Source organism: Erpetoichthys calabaricus, chromosome 8 (genome assembly GCF_900747795.2).
Source record: "Erpetoichthys calabaricus chromosome 8, fErpCal1.3, whole genome shotgun sequence".
In the NCBI taxonomy this organism is placed as follows: Eukaryota; Metazoa; Chordata; class Cladistia; order Polypteriformes; family Polypteridae; genus Erpetoichthys; species Erpetoichthys calabaricus.
In genome coordinates, this window is record NC_041401.2 from 142772894 (window position 1) to 142793136 (window position 20243).

Genomic DNA, 20243 nt, shown 5'->3' on the forward strand with positions numbered 1-20243 from the left:
AACTGCAAGCTGTATTTGAAAACTAAAACGTCCACAAAATATATGAATAAAAGAATGTATATTTATAGCATTTACTTTAATAATTTCATTGTAGTTTCATTGTAATTGTTGCCGATATCCCATTCCTACTTAAAAGTGGCACATAGCATGTCCTTTATGACTATCCTGTTCGGAAACCATTGCCTCAGAAACAGCTGTAGTTAGTGAACAGATGAGGGACCTAACTTTATTTTTAGACTATAGACCACAGAAAAGCTGAAAGAATGTGTACAAGGGCCACATTATAAATAGATAACATAGTTTAAAATGACCATTCATAGCTTGCTAAGTATTTACAAATCGTCTTTTCTCCATAAACTGCCACAATTTTTTTTTAATTTACTGTCCACTATGGTAATAAAGTTTAGGCCAATCAAGTTTATTAAGCTTGAAACACTGAATCACAATAATTAGAAAATCACAATGTAAATCAAATCAGCAACTAATATAATATTGAATCAGGAGGTCTCTGCTGATTCTTAGCCCTAACAATTAACCTCACATACACTTTTTGGGTTGTGAAAGATACAACAAAGTATAACTAAAGTTGTCTCAATTTTTACTTTCAAGTCGAAATGAACAAATTACAATATGCAAGCTTTCGATGCTGCCTAGGCCCCTAAATTAAGCTGTCTTGAAAGCTTGCATATTGTAATCTGTTCAGTTAGCCAAAAAAAAGGTGTCATTCATTTCAATGCATCCATTATTGCTAACATAATACAACATCCTACTACTACTTACAATCTTTCATTTTTATTCAACTAAGGAATTCATACATACTATTTCATCACCATTATCATCGGCAAATCCCTTTAGCATGTGCACGGTTGCAATTTTCCATGAAGCCATTATGTCGCTGTGTGAGCAACAGGAGGTCCATTTACTTTTTCTTGTCACCTACTACATCTTTGGTTTATGCTAGTGCCAGTCATCAGCTTCCAAGATCTTCCTCTACATGCTTTGTCCAAGTTTTCAATGTTAATGTGAGCCGATGATGTTGGTTCAGAACTTCCGTGGTACTCTGAATGGGAAACTATTTTCTCCCATACATCACACTTGGTTCAACCAGTGCCACTGTGGTCCATTGTGTTTTCTCTGGTATGATTGACAGCATATTTAGATTTGTTAGTTTGCATGTGGACTTGCAAATTCACTTCATAGACCTCTCGTCTGAAACATTTTTGACTCTTTATGTTGCTGATAAACATGCCACAAAGGAGGACTAAAAGGAGGATGTGCATTTTTCTTGAAATAGTAATGCTCGATTTACACTATGTAAATTAATGAAAATAGTTGCTAGAGGACCCTATACAAATTTGTACACTAGCAAAGACATGGTTTTCTAAACTTGCTCTCCAAAACTAAGTTGTTTAATTTCATGCAGTTGCTATAACAGCACAGCACTCAAATGTATTGATGTGAGCCATCTGTCGATTACAGCTTTGTCTTGTCTGTATTTATCACAATTAGTGTGCTTAAGTTTGGATGTCAGGGAGGATGCTGGAGGCCTCGTTTTCATTGTCTGTGAAAATCCTACTATTGTTGGCATACATGAGATCCTTGATAAACTGCTCTTCACTGGACACCATGTCTGCCATTAAAAACTTTGCTCATAACAAAGTCCACAACCAGTACTGAACAAGAGCTGTAATAACACACAACACTCTTGCACGCTTCTGTGTACTAGAATAATCCTCTGACAGCTCACCTTTGATGCACATTCTGGTACTTGAATCTTTGTGCATCTACTAGAAGATGTTTACAGTTTTTACCCAGGTTGTTCATCATATGTTTTTTGTTTCTCTATTTTCTGGAAGCACAGTTGGATATTCCTTATACTTGGCCCACAATTGATAATTTATCTATGGTGGTTTGACATGCTGCAGTTCAGGCACTGCTTGACTGTGAGTTTGTTGAAGGTATTCTCACAACAGACTTAATCACTGACTTGCTGAAAATTCTAATTTGCTGACTGACTTAAAGAAACTTATTTTTCCCATGTACCTAACACAGAGTTGTCACAATATCGTATACTAGATATGGTATTCATGACAATGGACTGCTTCCTCCATTTACATGGCAAGATCTTTCCAGTATGCTTTTTAATCTAATTTTGAGCATCATCTGTACCCAGTGTGCCATATTTGCCAGTTTGCATTGTTTGCACTGTTCGCCAAAGTCAAGGCACTAACCTGATATTCAACCTTGTCTTCATCTTTGTAGAGTGGAGTATACATTTTTGGCATACTTTTTCTGTTTTCAAATATTAAGTTGCCTCATGCTCATTGCTGGCAGGTTAAAACCCAAATGAAATTGGTGCCTGACTGCAGTGGGTGTCAAATGGCAGAGGCATTTTAGTGTAAATTGTATCCTTGCACCCGACAGATGATAATCAGATACACATCAGATATGCATTCTGCCGCACCCACTGAACATACGTCTTTGAGTGAGATAAAGAAACAAGTGTTGATTAACAGTTATTTTTATTATGTGAGTTGATGTTAAAATCAGTTGCTTCCTACAAGTAAATTCATTGCATGTATAAGTTAGAAGGCTCTGACAATTAGGATTTATCTCTCTAACTTGAAAATAACCAAGTACAGGCTTCCAGCCTTGCAAGTTCCCTTCAACATGGCCAATGAAATCACCAGCAATTAGATCCGATTCCAAGGCTGGCTGGAGCTAATCTTGTCTAGCTAGTCTATTGTTGCATATATGTACTGTAAATACATTTAAAGATGGCTAACGTGTCTGAAATTGGTTGGAAAGCCAGTACATTTTTTACATGCTTCACAATCTACTGCAAAGTCCTTTAATGTGTTTATCGTCACCAGAGTAGTACATGGTCACCCAATCATCCTTGCCAAGAATTTGAACTTGGATTGTTTTCAGTTAATCTTAACTACTCATAATGCAACATTCAAAATACTATTTCCTTCTGTGTAGCATATTCTCCGTGTCGAATGTTCTAGGTCACCTTACTGATTCGTTTACACTGGCCGCCTGCTCTTCTCTACTGCCAGACAAAACTCTTACCTCCGCTCCTCTCCCAACTCCAGCCTCAACCAAATGAGAAGCTGAGGTTCATTTTAAAGTCTGACCAATGAGTACCTGGTTTCCGAAGTGGTTTTGTGTCAGCCTGACCTCAATTAAATAATACAGCTGCTTCTTGACGGTTCCCCATAGTGGTCCCCTAAGTAATCTTCTGCCAGGGCAGTTTGCTCAGACTACAACTCCAGGCCAAACCTGTACGAGTCCCACCTGAGGCAGCAATTAGAGGTCTGTTGCCATCCAGCAGGCTGGGTAAATATGCTACCCCTATTTACTGCCTCCCTCCGCGCTCTCTCCATTTTGTTGGCCTCTCATCCATGAAAAGTACCACCCACTGTCCTGCCTCATGTATAACGGCGTGCGTAGAACTAACACTATAACATGGCGTAAGCACAAAAGCGGGAATGTGCGTACGCACAGAAAAATCCAGATGCAGGAATCTGTACGTACGCAAACTTCCACGTTCTTCCGATACATAAATCCCGATCAGCGTGAAAAGTAACGCACATGCACGCGCCTTCTGTCCCGCCACAACTCCTCCCAGAATTACACCTCTTTGAATATGCAAATCAATATAAATGGCCTTCTGTGAAAAGACAATGGGAAAAGCACGGGGGAAAATATAAGAATTTCATCGAATACCAAGTGGAGGCAAAGGAAAAACGTACTATTTGTTGGTTTAAACAGTGGTATAATCAACAAAAGGAAGTTGATCGAGTGACAGAGTGTCGGAGAAACTCGAAAGCTCAAGTTCACAAAGTCGCACAGTGCCCAAAATAAAAAAGAAATCACATATCAAAGTCGCCATGAAAAGGCGAGTCGTAGCCCACTGTCTGAGTGTCATATGAAAGCTTATTAGGGTACAGACAAAAAAAAATAGGCACACAGTGGGGAAAAAAGCAAGAAATGTCAACTTTAATGGCAATATAAACTACGTGATTAAAGTGGAAATTTCAAGATTAAAGTAGAACATCATAAACTTCATCTTAAAATCGTTTAATTTACTAGTTTCTCAAATCCCATTTTAACTAAAGTAGCACGTTAAATGCTTTGTTCTGTATTTGATCTTCTATGTGCTCTGTGTGTGAATCACTACCTGCTTCTTAAACGGGCTTTCTCTTTCTCCGACAGGACACATAATCCATTACATTCGTGATATTACAGCTCTCTGAATAATTAAAATACTGAGATGTATACGTGATATCTTTTTCATGATGATAGGAATGAAAGCATGTTATTAAACATGGGAACACGGTGGCGCAGTGCTTGTTCATGTCTCACGTAAGAGGCTTGCAGCGCTATGCGTGACCTTCAATGAAATAATTTACCACAGCAGTACTGTCTCTTTCAAACGTACTAACCTCCAATTCCTGTCCTTTTCTTTCTCCAAATACCCAATCGCCACACAATCAGCTATCGCGTCAGCGCAAGAATACAACGCAATGCAGGAACAATCCCTGAACTAGCTAGCGCTGCGGCACCGTGTCCTCACATGTTTAATTATTAACAATACTGATTATTTAAATGAAGTTAAAGTTTTATCTGTATAATAAAATCAACATATTTTGCTGCATTTCATCTTAAAAATGATATCGTCATCATATGTAAATACGCGCTTTATAAAGTGCCGCAGGTTGTGCAATATTATAACTGTAGTGCAAGTTTACAGTGAGGTAATTGTACTTATAAGTACAAACAGTTCTACAAGGAGCACTTGATGGACTGATTGAGTGCGTTTATAGTTCTTGGGATGAAACTTTTTTTAAACCGCGAAGTCCGTACAGGAAAGTCTCTGAAGTGTTTTGCCGTGGCAGAGGCAGCGTCTGCTTCATGCTGTGTACCGATAATTCTCTTTCCGATCAGCTGCTGCTGTGATTCCCCACTCAGATACAGTGATATAAATACTCCGAGTGGTGCAGTGAGAGTAATATGGAAAAAGATGATCTGCTGTGGCAACCCTTAACGGGAGCAACTGAAAGAAGAAGAAGATGCAGTGAGAGTTACAACGCTAAAGCAGTTATGGTATTTGGAATACTATGGCTATTCCCTGGACCATTATATTGCTGCAGGTTAATTACAATCAGATGCATTACACTAATAAACAATATGCAGTTAGTTTCAGTGTATTTATAAAGCCGCGTCAGGAATGTGGAGCTAAGAAAGAAAGGGTGACCACGCAGGAACAGTAGCACTGTTTTGACGCTGGGTGCCGCCAGTCTGCAAAACCGAGCGGAGAAATTGTGTACGCCATGGTATGAGGTACCATGGAAATGTGCGTGGCTTTACGCCAAGTTTAGGTTTTATACATCGCGACTTGAGCGTGGAAACGTTCGTACGCAACATTTCTGTGCGTACGCACCATTTATACATGAGGCCCCTGGAGAGGTTGGCAGACACAGTATAAACTATACTTGTTACACTTCAAAGAGTGAAAGATTTTGTTCAATCATTTACTATTCATTCACAAAAGGAAAATGTGAAATTCATTGGCCCTAAACATATCAGATAATGTGTTCTTGAGTTTACGTAATGGAAGTAATTTAAGGGATATACTGGACTACCAAAGGTGTGTTTTGTCTCCCCCTTCTGGGAATGATTTTCAAGAAGAGTTGCAGCTTTCAATCTTTTTGGATGATGCAGCTGAAAGAACTCTATAGAGTGTACTTATGTTTTTTTTTTTCTGAGGAATGTGAAGAAGTTCAAATGAAAATTCCAAATTAGAGTTGATGTTCCTAAATCCCCCCCCCCCCCCCCCATTCCCTTGTCTATTTAAATATCCTGACAATTTATTCCTTCTATACTTAATAAGGTTATCAAGGGTCAGGCACATCTTTAACTAGTTGTTGGGCTGTCATGTGCTCTTTTAACAACTAGCTCCCCCCCTTCCCCCCAAGAAGGGGAACTGTAGCCAGAATTTTACAGCAGGATGGATCATGTGGTTACTCTTGTCAGTTTAAAATTCCAGGTGTTTAAGTGGCACCCAATGTCATTTAAAAACAGGTAACGTCAGACAATCCATTCTAGATTTTAAAAATCAGCCTTGCTCTCTTCGACTACAGTGATGAAGCATGTCCCATTCTGGGAGGAGACTTAAAAAGCATTCAAGCACTTCACTGCAAGACAACCCATTATTGTAAACTGCCCACTACTTCCATCTGCACTTTACTGATAGCACCCTAAAATATATTTAAATACATGTAATGCTCTACATGTAGTACACACATCAAATTAAAATCACTGTTGATGTCACAAATACAAACACTCCAGAGATGTCAGATAAGAAACACAAAACAGCATTCCCTGAGCGATACTTCCACATTTAAAAAGGTAAAACCTTGTATTTAGTTGCCTTAACACTAGAATTACCAGAGCCTACGAAAAAACTCGTAAATCCGTCCCACCTTAAATCGCGTCTTAAAGCCATTCGCACATCTCCGCCAGAGTCTTTTGTCATCTAAATGTGATGATAAACAAAAGCTACTAGCAGCCAGCTATTCCATCCCCCCACCGACTTAGAATGAACTCCTAGCTCATGCCTTGCCTTGATTTGATTATTTGGGATTGAAGTGGAGTTTTACAGTGGAAATAATTCGAGCGTTATTTGGAATACACGCATTTCATGTGTGTTCCGTTTCTACAGTATAGTAGGCTGTGCAAACACATTTTTAAAACAGAAACGTTTTTCATATTCTAATAGTAAATGACAAAATGTAGGCATAAACTATATAACGTATGAAGCCTGAAGTCCATATATCAAAGAAACACTTTCACAAAAGGTACAAATAAGAGAACATGTGTGCTTTTCTTCAAAAATATAACTGCACAAAAAAAAAAGCCACGTTAGCATGCCACATTGACACTCTTTGTACTACTGCTGCGGTGGCGTAATGGTATCAGCTCCTGACTGGGGATCAGAGGGTGGCGAGTTCGATCCTGCACGGCTCCACTTCGAGAAGTAACCTGCTCTTATTCTTACAATTTTAGAATCTATAATAATAAAAGGCAAAGTCCTCACTGACTGACTGACTCACTCACTGACTGACTCATCACTAATTCTCCAACTTCCCGTGTAGGTGGAAGGCTGAAATTTGGCAGGCTCTTTCCTTACAGCTTACTTACAAAAGTTAGGCAGGTTTCATTTCGAAATTCAAAGCGTAATGGTCATAACTGGAACATATTTTTTGTCCATACACTGTAATGGAGGAGGCGGAGTCACGTATCGCGTCATCACGCCTCCTACGTAATCACGTGAACTAAAAACAAGGAAGAGATTTACAGCACGAGTCACACGCGGGAACGAAGGTAAATGACGTTAATTTTTGACTGTCTTTTAATACTGTGTAAGCATACATATTAACACATGTGCAATTAAACGTGTGCATTTACGGGGTGATTTCTCAGGCTTAAAAGCTCACCTTTTATCAAACGCGGGAACAAAGGTAACTGACGTTGTTCACTGTCTTTTAATACTGTGTAACCATACATATTAACACATGTCCAATTAAACGTGTGCATTTACGCGGTGATTTCTCAGGCTTAAAAGCTCGCCTTTTACTAAAAAGGTAAATGCAAAACTATTTTCAATCAGTTTATTGAAACGCTCCCGTTAAGGATTGCAATAACATATTCGCGAGATAAAACAACGAAGTAGGGGGAAATGGAGGAACAGCCGCAAACAGCGAAGAGCAAAAAATTTATTAAACAATTGAGAACGGAGCGAGTTAAGCATACAAGCATGTTCATAAGGGAAACAAAGCACGGTGTAAAACGTAAGTTTAAATTAAGTTTATAGAAACGCTCCCGCTGAGGATTGCAATAACATATTCGCGAGATAAAAGTTTAATGAGAAGACACGAGGTATAAACAAACCACACGCCGTGGCGCAACGTTAGGGGCAACAGTTTCAACCATTCTATGATCTGCTTCTCGCAACTGAAAGACGGCACATGGCGGATGTTAGCTGACTTGCTGACCGCAACGTTAGGGGCTTCAACTATGGCGCTGACGCCACATCTCAGTGCCAACACTTTGCAGACTGTACTTAAAAGACACGCCCTCCTCACTGGACAGTTAAAAACACCAATCAAACTAACGATGACATCAAGTATTACCCAATCAAAACTAGGAAAGGAGGCATCTTCATAAAATGCGTGTGGGATGATTTGCATGAGACGCTGCTTTAAAAAAAAAATGATAAAAAAAATACGGGATAAATCCCGTCCAGTATTGATTCAAAACGGGACGCGCAATTTCATTCTCAAACGCGGCACGATTCCCTATTTTAAAGGACGGGTGGCAACCCTACAGTGCCAGGTAACCACCCATACAATCACATTGTGATTCAGACTAGGAATGCAATGAATGTAATTACCCCGATCTACATACAAGGCGAAAGTCTTGCAACATTCAAAGATGATGGTTTGGGATAAGTACACCATACAACATAAAAGAGCTTATGAAGCCTTGAACCGAAAAAAGCAAGATCTCAGAGATCGTACAAAAAAAAATAGGAGGTAATGTCGTTTTACTCGCTGTACATTTTAGTCAAACATTACCAGTTATTCCACGAGGGAGAGCAGCAGATGAACTCAACGCGTGTTTAAAATCCATGCGTCTCCCACGCTCTGTTATATGTCGCGTGTTCTCGGGTAGGTGCACCAAAACATTTATACATTTAAGCATGTAATGGGCAAACAAAAAATGAGGTATACCCGAAGGCACTGCAGTAGTACTTAATGTAACTTTACTTCTTAAATTTTAATGTTTTACTGTTTAATAATTTATACGCTTCTTATATGTTGTTCAAATTCTTTTATCAAAATACCACTGACAGCGCAATGCACGATAACATGGAGTGAATACACCATACGCATCCGCCCACGGCTGCCCTGCTGTGCGCAGATAGGAGTTGATTCTACAATAAAATAAAATAAACATAAAAAGAGTAAAACAATCATCACCCATAAACCGTGTTTGTGTGTATATATGTGTATATATATATGTTGATATGTGGATGTGTATATGTATATATATATATATATGTACATATGTATATATATGTGTATATGTATATGTATATATATATGTTTATATGTGTGTGTGTGTATTTTATATATATAAAACACAGCAACACTCATAACAATGACAACACAATTACATTGACAATCATGTTACGTTATTTTTAAAATGTTTCCTTTTTTTTTCAAAACCTCTTTAACACACTACTTCTCCGCTGCGAAGCGCGGGTATTTTGCTAGTAACAACATAAACTTCATTTCAGTCTGTAACAGCCGGTGTAACTTATGATACTGGTAAAGGTTAGCTTTTTTTTTTTTTTTAATTCACTTTTCATTCTCGCAGTCGATGCATACTAACGCCCCCCCCCCCCCCAAAGGGTTCTGACACATAAACGTTGGCGAAGCTGCCTTCCTTCGTATCTCACCGTCACTTGACTTTCTTTTTATTCAGTGTTATTGAGTGTTCCTGCCAGTCCCCACATGTTGCTGTATGCTGTTTCTTTTGTACTCCAGGACATGCAGAGGAGAGAATGATTTCACATTATTTATGCTGTTTTCACATAAAGACTGCAGAATACTCGTGACTGCATTCTCGTACCAATGCACTTTTTCCATCACCTTTTCCTGTAAGAAGCAATGTACTCACTTCTCTCTATGCTGTGGTTTCTATTATACACCTGAAAGAGACAATATATGTGAAAACTTCATCGCACTAATGCAATATTATTTGAAAACGAACAGTGTCAGATCAGGTGTGAAAATTTTATGTGAGCTACGAAGAAGGCAGCTTCGGCAGCGTTTATGTGTCAGAACCCTTTTGGGGGGGGGGGGCGTTAGTATGCATCGACTGCGAGAATGAAAAGTGAATTAAAAAAAAAAAAAAAAGCTAACCTTTACCAGTATCATAAGTTACACCGGCTGTTACAGACTGAAATGAAATTTATGTTGTTATTCTAAAATTGTAAGAATAAGAGCAGGTTACTTCTCGAAGTGGAGCCGTGCGGGATCGAACTCGCCACCCTCTGATCCCCAGTCAGGAGCTGATACCATTACGCCACCGCAGCAGTAGTACAAAGAGTGTCAATGTGGCATGCTAACGCGGCTTTTTTTTTTGTGCAGTTATATTTTTGAAGAAAAGCGCAATTGTTCTCTTATTTGTACCTTTTGTGAAAGTGTTTCTTTGATATATGGACTTCAGGCTTCATACGTTATATAGTTTATGCCTACATTTTGTCATTTACTATTAGAATATGAAAAACGTTTCTGTTTTAAAAATGTGTTTGCACAGCCTACTATACTGTAGAAACGGAACACACATGAAATGCGTGTATTCCAAATAACGCTCGAATTATTTCCACTGTAAAACTCCACTTCAATCCCAAATAATCAAATCAAGGCAAGGCATGAGCTAGGAGTTCATTCTAAGTCGGTGGGGGGATGGAATAGCTGGCTGCTAGTAGCTTTTGTTTATCATCACATTTAGATGACAAAAGACTCTGGCGGAGATGTGCGAACGGCTTTAAGACGCGATTTAAGGTGGGACGGATTTACGAGTTTTTTCGTAGGCTCTGGTAATTCTAGTGTTAATCCACTTTCTGAACCGGTCTTTTCCATTATAAAGATGTGTTGACTAAAGCAACAGCAATATGAGTAAGGCAGGAATAAACATGAAATGGGTTGCTAGTCCTTCAATGGACATACTCCTGCACATCGCATTACTGGAGTAGAAGAGCAATAATTCCTAGAAAATCCAAGGATATACATTTGTAAAATATCAATAAATAAAGAACAACCTCAGACTTCCTGAACTTTTTTTATACAATTGATCATTTTTCACTATACTTTAAAAACTTACCTAGTAAAGTTGATGCAGCATCCACTCCTCCATTATAAACCTTCCTATTTTCAATGGCTGGGTACACTTCATTCCAAAGTATCTGAACATAATATATAATCAGGTAATAGCCAGTTGAATTTAGGATCCACCAAATTGACCACAGTCGTAACTGAGGTTTTCTAACTACATTCACAAGTTCCTTCAACATTTCAAATAAAGTAGAATTCTTCCAGGAAGCTGTTGTCCTGGAAGGGGAGGACACAAGGTTGTTGGAACCTTCCTTCTCTATTTCAGTAGGCAAAGCAATATTTTGCTCCAGTACTTTCCTGTTGAAGAACATGCTTCGCTTAGGCCAGGGTAAAAAAAGTGCCAATAGGAATGAAAAGACCACAAATCCCAATGATATCTTACTAAGATTGATATATGTGAATTCTCCAATGGACACAAACATCTGTCCCAGAACCGAGCTAGTGAAAACTCCCATCAAAACAGAGGAGCGGGAATAGCTTGCCACTCGCTGGTACAATGAAGGTGTGACGAGTGAAAAGATGTAGGAAGAGTAGGCCACCCGAGCTGCCATGGTAATTCCATAGAAGAACTCCATGAACTGCATTTCTAAAAGATTAGTGCCAAAGAGAAGGATTAACCATATGGAAATATGGCTGAGGCTCTGCAAAATTAGTACCGGTTTGTACCGAAGAAAGTCTGTGAGCAGAAAAACTGGAACCAAAACTGCCATGTAAGAGTATGATAATACAGGAGTAATCTCATTGGTTACCTGTAGTGAAACAAAAAAAAAAATGTAAACGTGTTGGATATTCTAAAACTACTATAGTACAAGTATCTGATCTGAAACACACAGAATTTAAAAAGTAATGCAAGACATCTGTGTTATGACTCAAAACAGCATAACAACAGCATTAATATTTCCTGAACAAAGTGCTGTTTTGTGAAGATAAATTCAAAGATGGCTATTTTGTAATAGATAACAGGTAATAAAGAAGCAAAGGTTAATTGTAATATGCAGCTAGAAAAACCAAAATTATGTTACTAAGTGGTCTCATATTAAAATTAACTAATCTTGTTACTTCAATTCAACTATCCATCCATCCATTATCCAACCCGCTGAATCCAAACACAGGGTCACGGGGGTCTGCTGGAGCCAATCCCAGCCAACACAGGGCACAAGGCAGGAACCAATCCCGGGCAGGGTGCCAACCCACCGCAGGACACACACAAACACACCCACACACCAAGCACACACTTGGGCCAATTTAGAATCACCAATCCACCTAACCTGTATGTCTTTGGACTGTGGGAGTCAATTCAACTAATTAAAACAATTTAATTGAAATAAAATTAAAGACCACTTTTTACTTCAGACCACCCAAAGACTAGGAGACAAATGTCGTCTTTTTACTATAAGCATTCTGGAGATGGTAAAAATCTAAGCATAAAGAACAGAAAAAAGGCTGGGAAAACTGGAGGGAACTTAGGAAAGTGGTTTAGATATTTCATTTTTAATACAGTATTATGATCATATTTTCACCACTGTAAACATTTAATGGCTTTGACATTTACATTTTGAATTGCACTTTCAGTTAAGACTTGACTGCTTTATGCCAAATAGAGAAACAAAATACAAAAGAAATAAATTACATTTTAGTAAAAGTGTCAATAGCAACTGGAAGTAATGAATAATACTAATATACACAACTTGAGCATTTCTTCCAAGATATGTACTCTATAATATTAACTGAAGAAGAAAAACATGATTAAGCAGCATTTTTTTCACTGGACATTTATATCTCAGGTATATGCATATGTACTAAATTTAATTTCATGCTCTTCTTTTAGACAAAGACTTCTATTAGTTCCTTATTCACTAAAAAAGACAAACCCAGTCTGATTTTAAACATTTCTAGTATTACACTGTTTATGACTAAATAGTTTTCTTTTTTTATTGACATGTTTTACAGAATATATTCCAATCTTGAATCACCAAGTTTCAATGTCTTAACAATCTTCAACTTTGATACTGCTCACAGTTAGTTATCTATATCTATTCAAGTTCAGAAAATTACTTTTTCTTTTATAGGGTCACAGGTAGCAGGATTATATGTCAACAGTATTTGGTCCAGGGGCGAGGTCAGTGTATGGACAGACACTCCCACAGACTCTCAATTTTCACTAATAGTTGAATAATCCATTACAACTTTGTAAGTTTAAGTGTGACAAAAACACATTGTAAAACATAGCATGGATGGATAGAATTCTATTTGTCTCCAGGGGAAATTTGTCTTTTTACAAAAGAGTTTCAAATAAACAAACAAACAAAATAAAACAAAACACACACACAATATGGTTTGAACACACACCCGAATTACCAAAAAGAAAGAAAACGTTTTACTTGGCTGTCACAGTTACAGTAAGGCATTATGCAGGCATATTGCGCTTGGTATATAGGAGCCCCAGAAACGTTTCTTGATACACTTCGGCTAAATGAGTCAAGAGAAGCATGAAGTCACAGAAAAAGCAGACAAACTTACTGATAAAATTCAGGTGTTTTCAATGACAAAGAAAGTGAAAAGGACTACAAAAATCAGAAAAAATTGGAATGGTCAGAATAAATTGCCATACCAACGGTGATATCTACAAAATAAAATGTAGTATAATGTGCAGATAGTAAGGCACTCATCTATATTCAGTTACCTTTCATGTAATGCTGATGGGGTTACCAAAAAAGTGCTAAGTGGAAAAAAAAATTTGAAGGCTGAAAACTAGAATTCAATAACTGCTTACATGCATCAACATTTTGTAGGCTAATTTAAACTAAACAGATTTAACTGAAAACAAACACATTTGGACTAGAGAAATAAAAATCTGGACTAAGCTACATGCATGTAGAAATAATGTGGCATTGGTGAAACCCACCTATTGCTCTCTTTTACCTTGCACAAGGTGAGCCAAAAAGAAGTACCACATTTCAAATGTTTATTCTACAAAAACGCAACAAGATAATATACATTTTATTATGACACAAGAAAGGGTATACAAAATAGATTTTTTTCAGTGTTTTAAAAATGATGTCTTCAAGATGGAGGCCATCATTAGAGATACACTCTTCAAGACGATTTCTGAACACTTTCGTGATTTGTTCAGCCACTTCAAGGGGAATAGCGTCGATTTCGTGGTGAATAGCGTCCTTGAGGGCTTCAAGGTTTGAGGTCAGTGTATATATACCTGTGACTTGAGATAGCTCCACAAGAAAAAACTGCACAGAGTGAGATCAGGCAAACGTGAAGGCCACCCAACATTGCAACAAGATCAGCTTCCCTGAAAACATCTCCAGCAAACCTTGCGTGAATCTCCACATCATATGAGCTGTTGGTCCATCCTGTTCAAACCAGGCATCCACCACATCCATTTCTTCCATTTGGGGCTGCAAAAAGTTCTGTAGCATTTCAATGTAACGTTTTTGAGTGACAGTGACCATTGCTACCCCCTCCTCAAAAAAGTAAGAGCCTACAATGCCAAATTCTGCAATGGTGCATCAAACTGTAACACGCTCACTGTGCAGGGGTCTCTGATGAAGTTCACGAAGGTTTGCTTCAGTCCAATAGCAAAAGTTTTACTTATTTACGCAACCATTCAAATGGAAATGTGCCTCGTTGGCTGCACATGACGATGACATCTTGATGAATGGTTTGCAGAATGTTTGTGCACAACTCTCTATGGCTCTCCCAGTCTCTATCAGTGAGCTCCTGCACTGCCATCATTTTATATGGATGAAAATTAAGGTCCTCATGCAAAATCTTCCTCAAAGACATGTTGGAAATTCCTAAGGCAGAAGCATGTTTGCGCACTATAACATCAAGGAGATGGCAAATTTGATGCCCTATCAGCTTGGATGTTTTCAGGTGTTTGTAAAGTCTGATGATGGCCTGGAGATTTTCTGTTCAAAATTATACCGGTCTGTATATTTAGCCACCCACTGAAGAATTGTTCTGGGACGTCACCGTTATGAGGAATGCTTAAGTGCGCTCAGAAGGTACGTTGCATAGTGATGATGGATTCGTTGTTTTTGAAGAACGCTTTGACAATGAAAGCATGGTGCACAATGGAACAACACATGTTGCAGACTGAAAACTACAAGGGTTCACCTATCAAAGGACCACCACCCAAACCCACTGGGCTGCCTCTTCCTCACATAATGACACTGAGAAATGTGGTACTTCATTTTGACTCACCTTGTATATACATCATGTACATAATCTTTAACTATATAATTTGTCAAGTGTCTTGAGTCACAGATCACATGATTTCTTACCACAGGGTGAGACAACCTGCTGATCATACAAGTGAAAAAATATTTAGCTACTAGCCAACCCGCGGCGTAGCATACGCCGCATAATTATTTATTGATGGGTGAACACTTCCTGAAAGACACAGTTGTCCAAATGGGGTGGGTTTGAGGATATGACTGTAAGTGAATGAAAAGATGGAACTCTGGAGAGAGCAACATACAATTGTCCGTGACTGAAAACTGGTTTTGGCAGATACAGGCATATCATTTTGAAAGTTTGGCCCTGTGCCTTATTAATTGTCATTGCAAAGGCCAATCTAACCAGAAATTGCTGGCAGGAGGTTTCTGAGAAGCATAATGACTGAACCAATTTTAATTTTGAGTTTATGCAGAGGCATGCCAGTGGGAGTAAGACTATTAAGAAATTCTTCGGGGAATGAAATTTGATCTGCAGGATCGTCTGTGACGATGGAGTCAATGCTGGTGAAAGTCACTTCGTCGGTAGGGATACGTTTCAGCACTTGTTCATTAAGTTGTAGCGAGTCTTCGTTGGTGACGCTTAATATAGCTCGCGTGCTGAGTTGTTCCAAAGTGACAGTTGAGAAGTCGATGTCACCATATAGTTGTTGAACGGGATCAGAAATAAAAGGAAAACAATGTGAAGGCAATGTCACAGGTGTTCCATTTTTCCCCGTCTCCAACATCGAGGAGCCATGGCGGGGCTCTGTAGTGCGTATCCCATGATGCTGGAGGAGGGTTAGAGTTGGCGGGCGGGGCGCTGCATTGCGTGCGTGCATATCCCATGGTCGAGCGACTTGGTGGATTATATACAGAAAAGCAGCCGGAACCGAAAAGATTAATGAAAAGTCAACGTGGCTCAGAGGTGCATGTGGACTGTAGCAGAGACGAAAGCAACTGAGGCGTTGTTTGGCGAGTGTGCCTGCCTCGAGAGCGAGGGTGGACTCAGGAGGAAGGTTAGAGTTGGCGGGCGGGGCTCTGTCGTGTGTATCCCATGGTCTTAGAGTTGGTGGGTGGGGCTCTGTGAGTTGGCAGGCGTGGCTCTGTCTTGCGTGTCATGGTCGGCTGCTTAGTGAATTTTTGGTGGGCGGGGTTCTGTGAGTTGGTGGGCGTGGTTCTGTCTTGCTTGCCATGGACTTGGTGAACTTTTATAATATATATATATATATATATATATATATATATATATATATATATATATATATATATAGATGAAAGCATTGGTTTCCTTTTGATTTGAATAAATGCCATTTTTAAACAGGTAGGATTTTTGCACTGTAGGTTGATTAAGATAGACCAGCTAACAACAGAAAGAGTCCCAAGTGGGGATTCAAGACATTTGCCATTTACTACACTTACATTACTAATAAACACAATCGAAAGTGTGCATCTTTGTGCTTTATTAAATGTGATTTTGTGCACTGTGAAACTGTACATGTTAAAGTCAACTATATAAAAACATTAACAATATATATATATATATATATATATATATATATATATTATATATATACATACATATACATATACACACACTACTAGTGAAACACAGAGACCTCAAGTCTCATCCATTTTTCCATCTTGTTTGTTTCTAAATTCTGTATCCTACACTGGATGCTCAGTAGATGGCAGTGCTGCTCTTCTACCTATTATGGCATTATTCATCACATCATCTGCAACTTGCTTAATGCTTACCAGATTGTTCTGGAGTTTTTTCCTTCTGCCATGTCACTTCACTTCCCGATCACTTATGAAACCCACGAGTACAGGTCAGTTTGCTGAGGTTGCAGGTGCCTAAAATTTTTTGAATTACCAGAATGTATCAGATCATATGCTTTCAATCAAGATCAAGGTGCTAGCCCAAGTAGTTTGTGTGTAATCATGCAACAGACAGGCGTTTTATATGTATAGATGAAAAAGGAGTACAACTTTTTTGTGTTAAGTAAGCCTAAATTTTTTTTAGTCTCTATAAAACCAAAGGAATTGATTTTGTCTTTAAAAAGTAACTGAACATGTAATGCTTACAATACAGAATGTGTGTCATAAAGTGACTATTGCTCAAATATTGTCTATGGTATAAAAAAAGTTTATCATTAACACAGCTACTGCAATATAGTCATTCCTTACAAATATTTGCTGTTCTCAGTTTCTTTAAAGAATAGGCATTTACCTACATGCACTTAACCTGTACTGCAAATACCATTCTTAAAGCTCACGAGACACATATAAAATGGAAAAGCATTTTGAATTATCCTTTATTTTTAACTCTGCCTGATCACAAGCCAGTTGAAAGGCAGTTTTACAAAACAGTAAACAAGCAGATAATAGTTTACAGAGGTATTATTTACAACCATTACCATCAATTACAGACATAAGAAGCAGTGTACAGAATATAGCAGCTGTTTAAATCTTATTCTCGCAAGCCAAACAAGTTGAACTGGAAATTAAAGGTTCAAGTTTTAACTCAAATCTCTTTCGCTTAGGACACAAAGTAAATGTAAAAGTGTCATGTTACAATTATACGTTTTATAATTTTGTGTGTAAATCATGTTCTTTTATGATTCTTATCAAGTGGCATGGGTCTTACTACAAAACTTTAATAAAAAAATAAAAATCATAATAATCAACTGATATATTTTATTGCAGATTTTCCTTTGAACATGTTACTATACAACCTAAGACGATATATTGAGAGGTTGTGTGACTATTTCATGTGCTCAAGAAAAGCACAAATTATAAAATCTAAATAACTTGTTAAATGTATTTACAATATAATTATATGGGTGGCACGGTGGCGCAGTGGGTAGCGCTGCTGCCTCGCAATTAGGAGACCTGGGTTTGCTTCCCAGGTCCTCCCTGCGTGGAGTTTGCATGTTCTCCCCGTGTCTGCGTGGGTTTCCTCCGGGCGCTCCGGTTTCCTCCCATAGTCCAAAGACATGCAGGTTAAGTGGATTGGAGATTCTAAATTGGCCCTAGTGTGTGCTTGTGTTTGTGTGTGTCCTGCAGTGAGTTGGTACCCTGCCCGGGATTGGTTCCTGCCTTGTGCCCTGTGTTGGCTGGGATTGGCTCCAGCAGACCCCCGTCACCCTGTGTTCGGATTCAGCGGGATGGAAAATGGATGCATGGATGGATGGATGGATATAATTATATAAGAGTGTGCTACAGATATCAAAAAGCAGTATAAATTTTCAAACGTACCAATATATGTGCCTTTACTTATACCTACCTGGTAAGAAGTTGTTACTGTAATAGAAAACAAGAATGGCAACAGGTATAAAATAAATAAAAATAGTAAAAACACAAAATAGTTGTTCTTTATTTCCCAAATTGCATTTTACTGCTGTGCAATATGCATTGTATTTAGCATAGACAGATAATACATACAAGATCAATGGAATATTGCAATGTGTTAAATCTCCATAACCACAGGTATATATAGTATAATTCATAGTAAATAATGCAAAGGGGGTGCTTAGACTTCAACCAGAAAACCATCTACTGTATATTCAGGCTTATATATCACACAGGAAATAAAAATGACGGAAATGGTACAAAAAACGACAAGATATTTACACGGTTTAAATGCTGCATTGCAGCACTTACATAATATTCTGCTTCAAGTACAACAATCTAGACAAAAAATTAAAAGCCTTGTGTTTGAATTAAAGTACAGATTAAAACTGGAAAAAAAGTTGCCACCAGTGTATTGTCATTATGCGGACAGCTGTCTAAAACTCGAGACCTTAATAATAATTATTTGCATTTATATAGCACTTTTCTTACTACTCAAAGCGCTCAGCAATTGCAGATTAAGGGCCTTGCTCAAGGTCCCAACAGAGCAGAGTCCCTATTGGCATTTACGCGATCCGAACCGGCAACCTTTCGATTTGTCAGTGCAGATCCCTAGCCTCAGAGCCACCACTCTGCCTTCACCATACTATTCCACTTGGAGCTTCAGGCCACATGTTGTGCATTACAAGACATTACTGAATAAAAAAAATGCATACGCACATCTGTGAGAACTCAAATACACTCCCTAAAAATGGTGGTACATTTTTCAATGCAAATCAATAGAAACTTGCACTAGCTACAATACCTGTTGTTGCCCCATTCACATTAAAGTATTTCTTGTAAGATTCCAGTAGCAGCTTACATCAGCTTAGAGAAAAACTCGCTCTTCCATGCAAAAGTGCTTCAATTGTGTGATGTTTTAATGCTTTTGTGCATGTAAAATGTATGTTTAACAGATATTAGGGGACTGCAGAAGGTACAGGTTTTCATTCAGGTAGTTTATTAGATAATAACCAGTTATGACTAATAATGGAGCAATTTTCTTTTGCATGAAATTTGTTTGCCTTGCTTTTAAAGATTAAAAATCCTTAACTGTTTTTTTTCATCCTTAACCTGCAGCCAAGAAATAATGAGCAAAGCAAGCTAGCAGATGAGCAGCTAGCTCAATCCTATGCGCACCCATGTCCACTGTACAAGATCAATAATAGAAAAATAAATGATTACAGAAATATTTCAGTTCTGGTCCACAAAACATTTTGATGGTGTTCTCTGAGAAACAAAATTAATATTTTTGGAAATTGTGTTATGGCAGAACGTTGGCACCAAGAACCCATATAATTTAATAGTTACACATAATGTGACTCTGCATCAGTGGATTTGCTACTCCTTTGGGACTGCTAATATGACCAGAGTCACTGAATTGATTCCTACTGCTTTGTTTCTGAATGCAGTATATATTTCATTTGACAAATTACAACCAATGTGTTTTTTAAGATTTTACCTTTGTTTATTATGTATATACAGATTTATCACAGTTAATGGATATTGAACTGCTTGTATCAACAGTCTTGTTAACTGTGAACAGACTTTAGAAGTCCATGACTATGCACGCACATGGTATTAAAGCAGCCCAGAAAAAAAATATAAAGTACATGTATAATGGTTCTGAATGACATACAGGAAA

At 38.2% G+C, this 20243-nt stretch overlaps 1 protein-coding gene across 2 annotated transcripts in view; it reads right to left on the bottom strand.

Moving 5' to 3' along the window:
- slc19a1 (solute carrier family 19 member 1) overlaps positions 1 to 20243 on the bottom strand; it is a 49804-nt gene that overhangs the window by 13328 nt on the left and 16233 nt on the right. For both annotated transcript variants that reach the window (XR_007935682.1, XM_028807554.2), the window contains exon 3: positions 10963 to 11722. Coding sequence is in view for 1 of the 2 variants with exons in the window: in XM_028807554.2 (XP_028663387.1) it covers positions 10963 to 11722 (760 nt within the window). In the remaining variant the exon portion in view is untranslated. The remainder of the gene's footprint in view (positions 1 to 10962; positions 11723 to 20243) is intronic.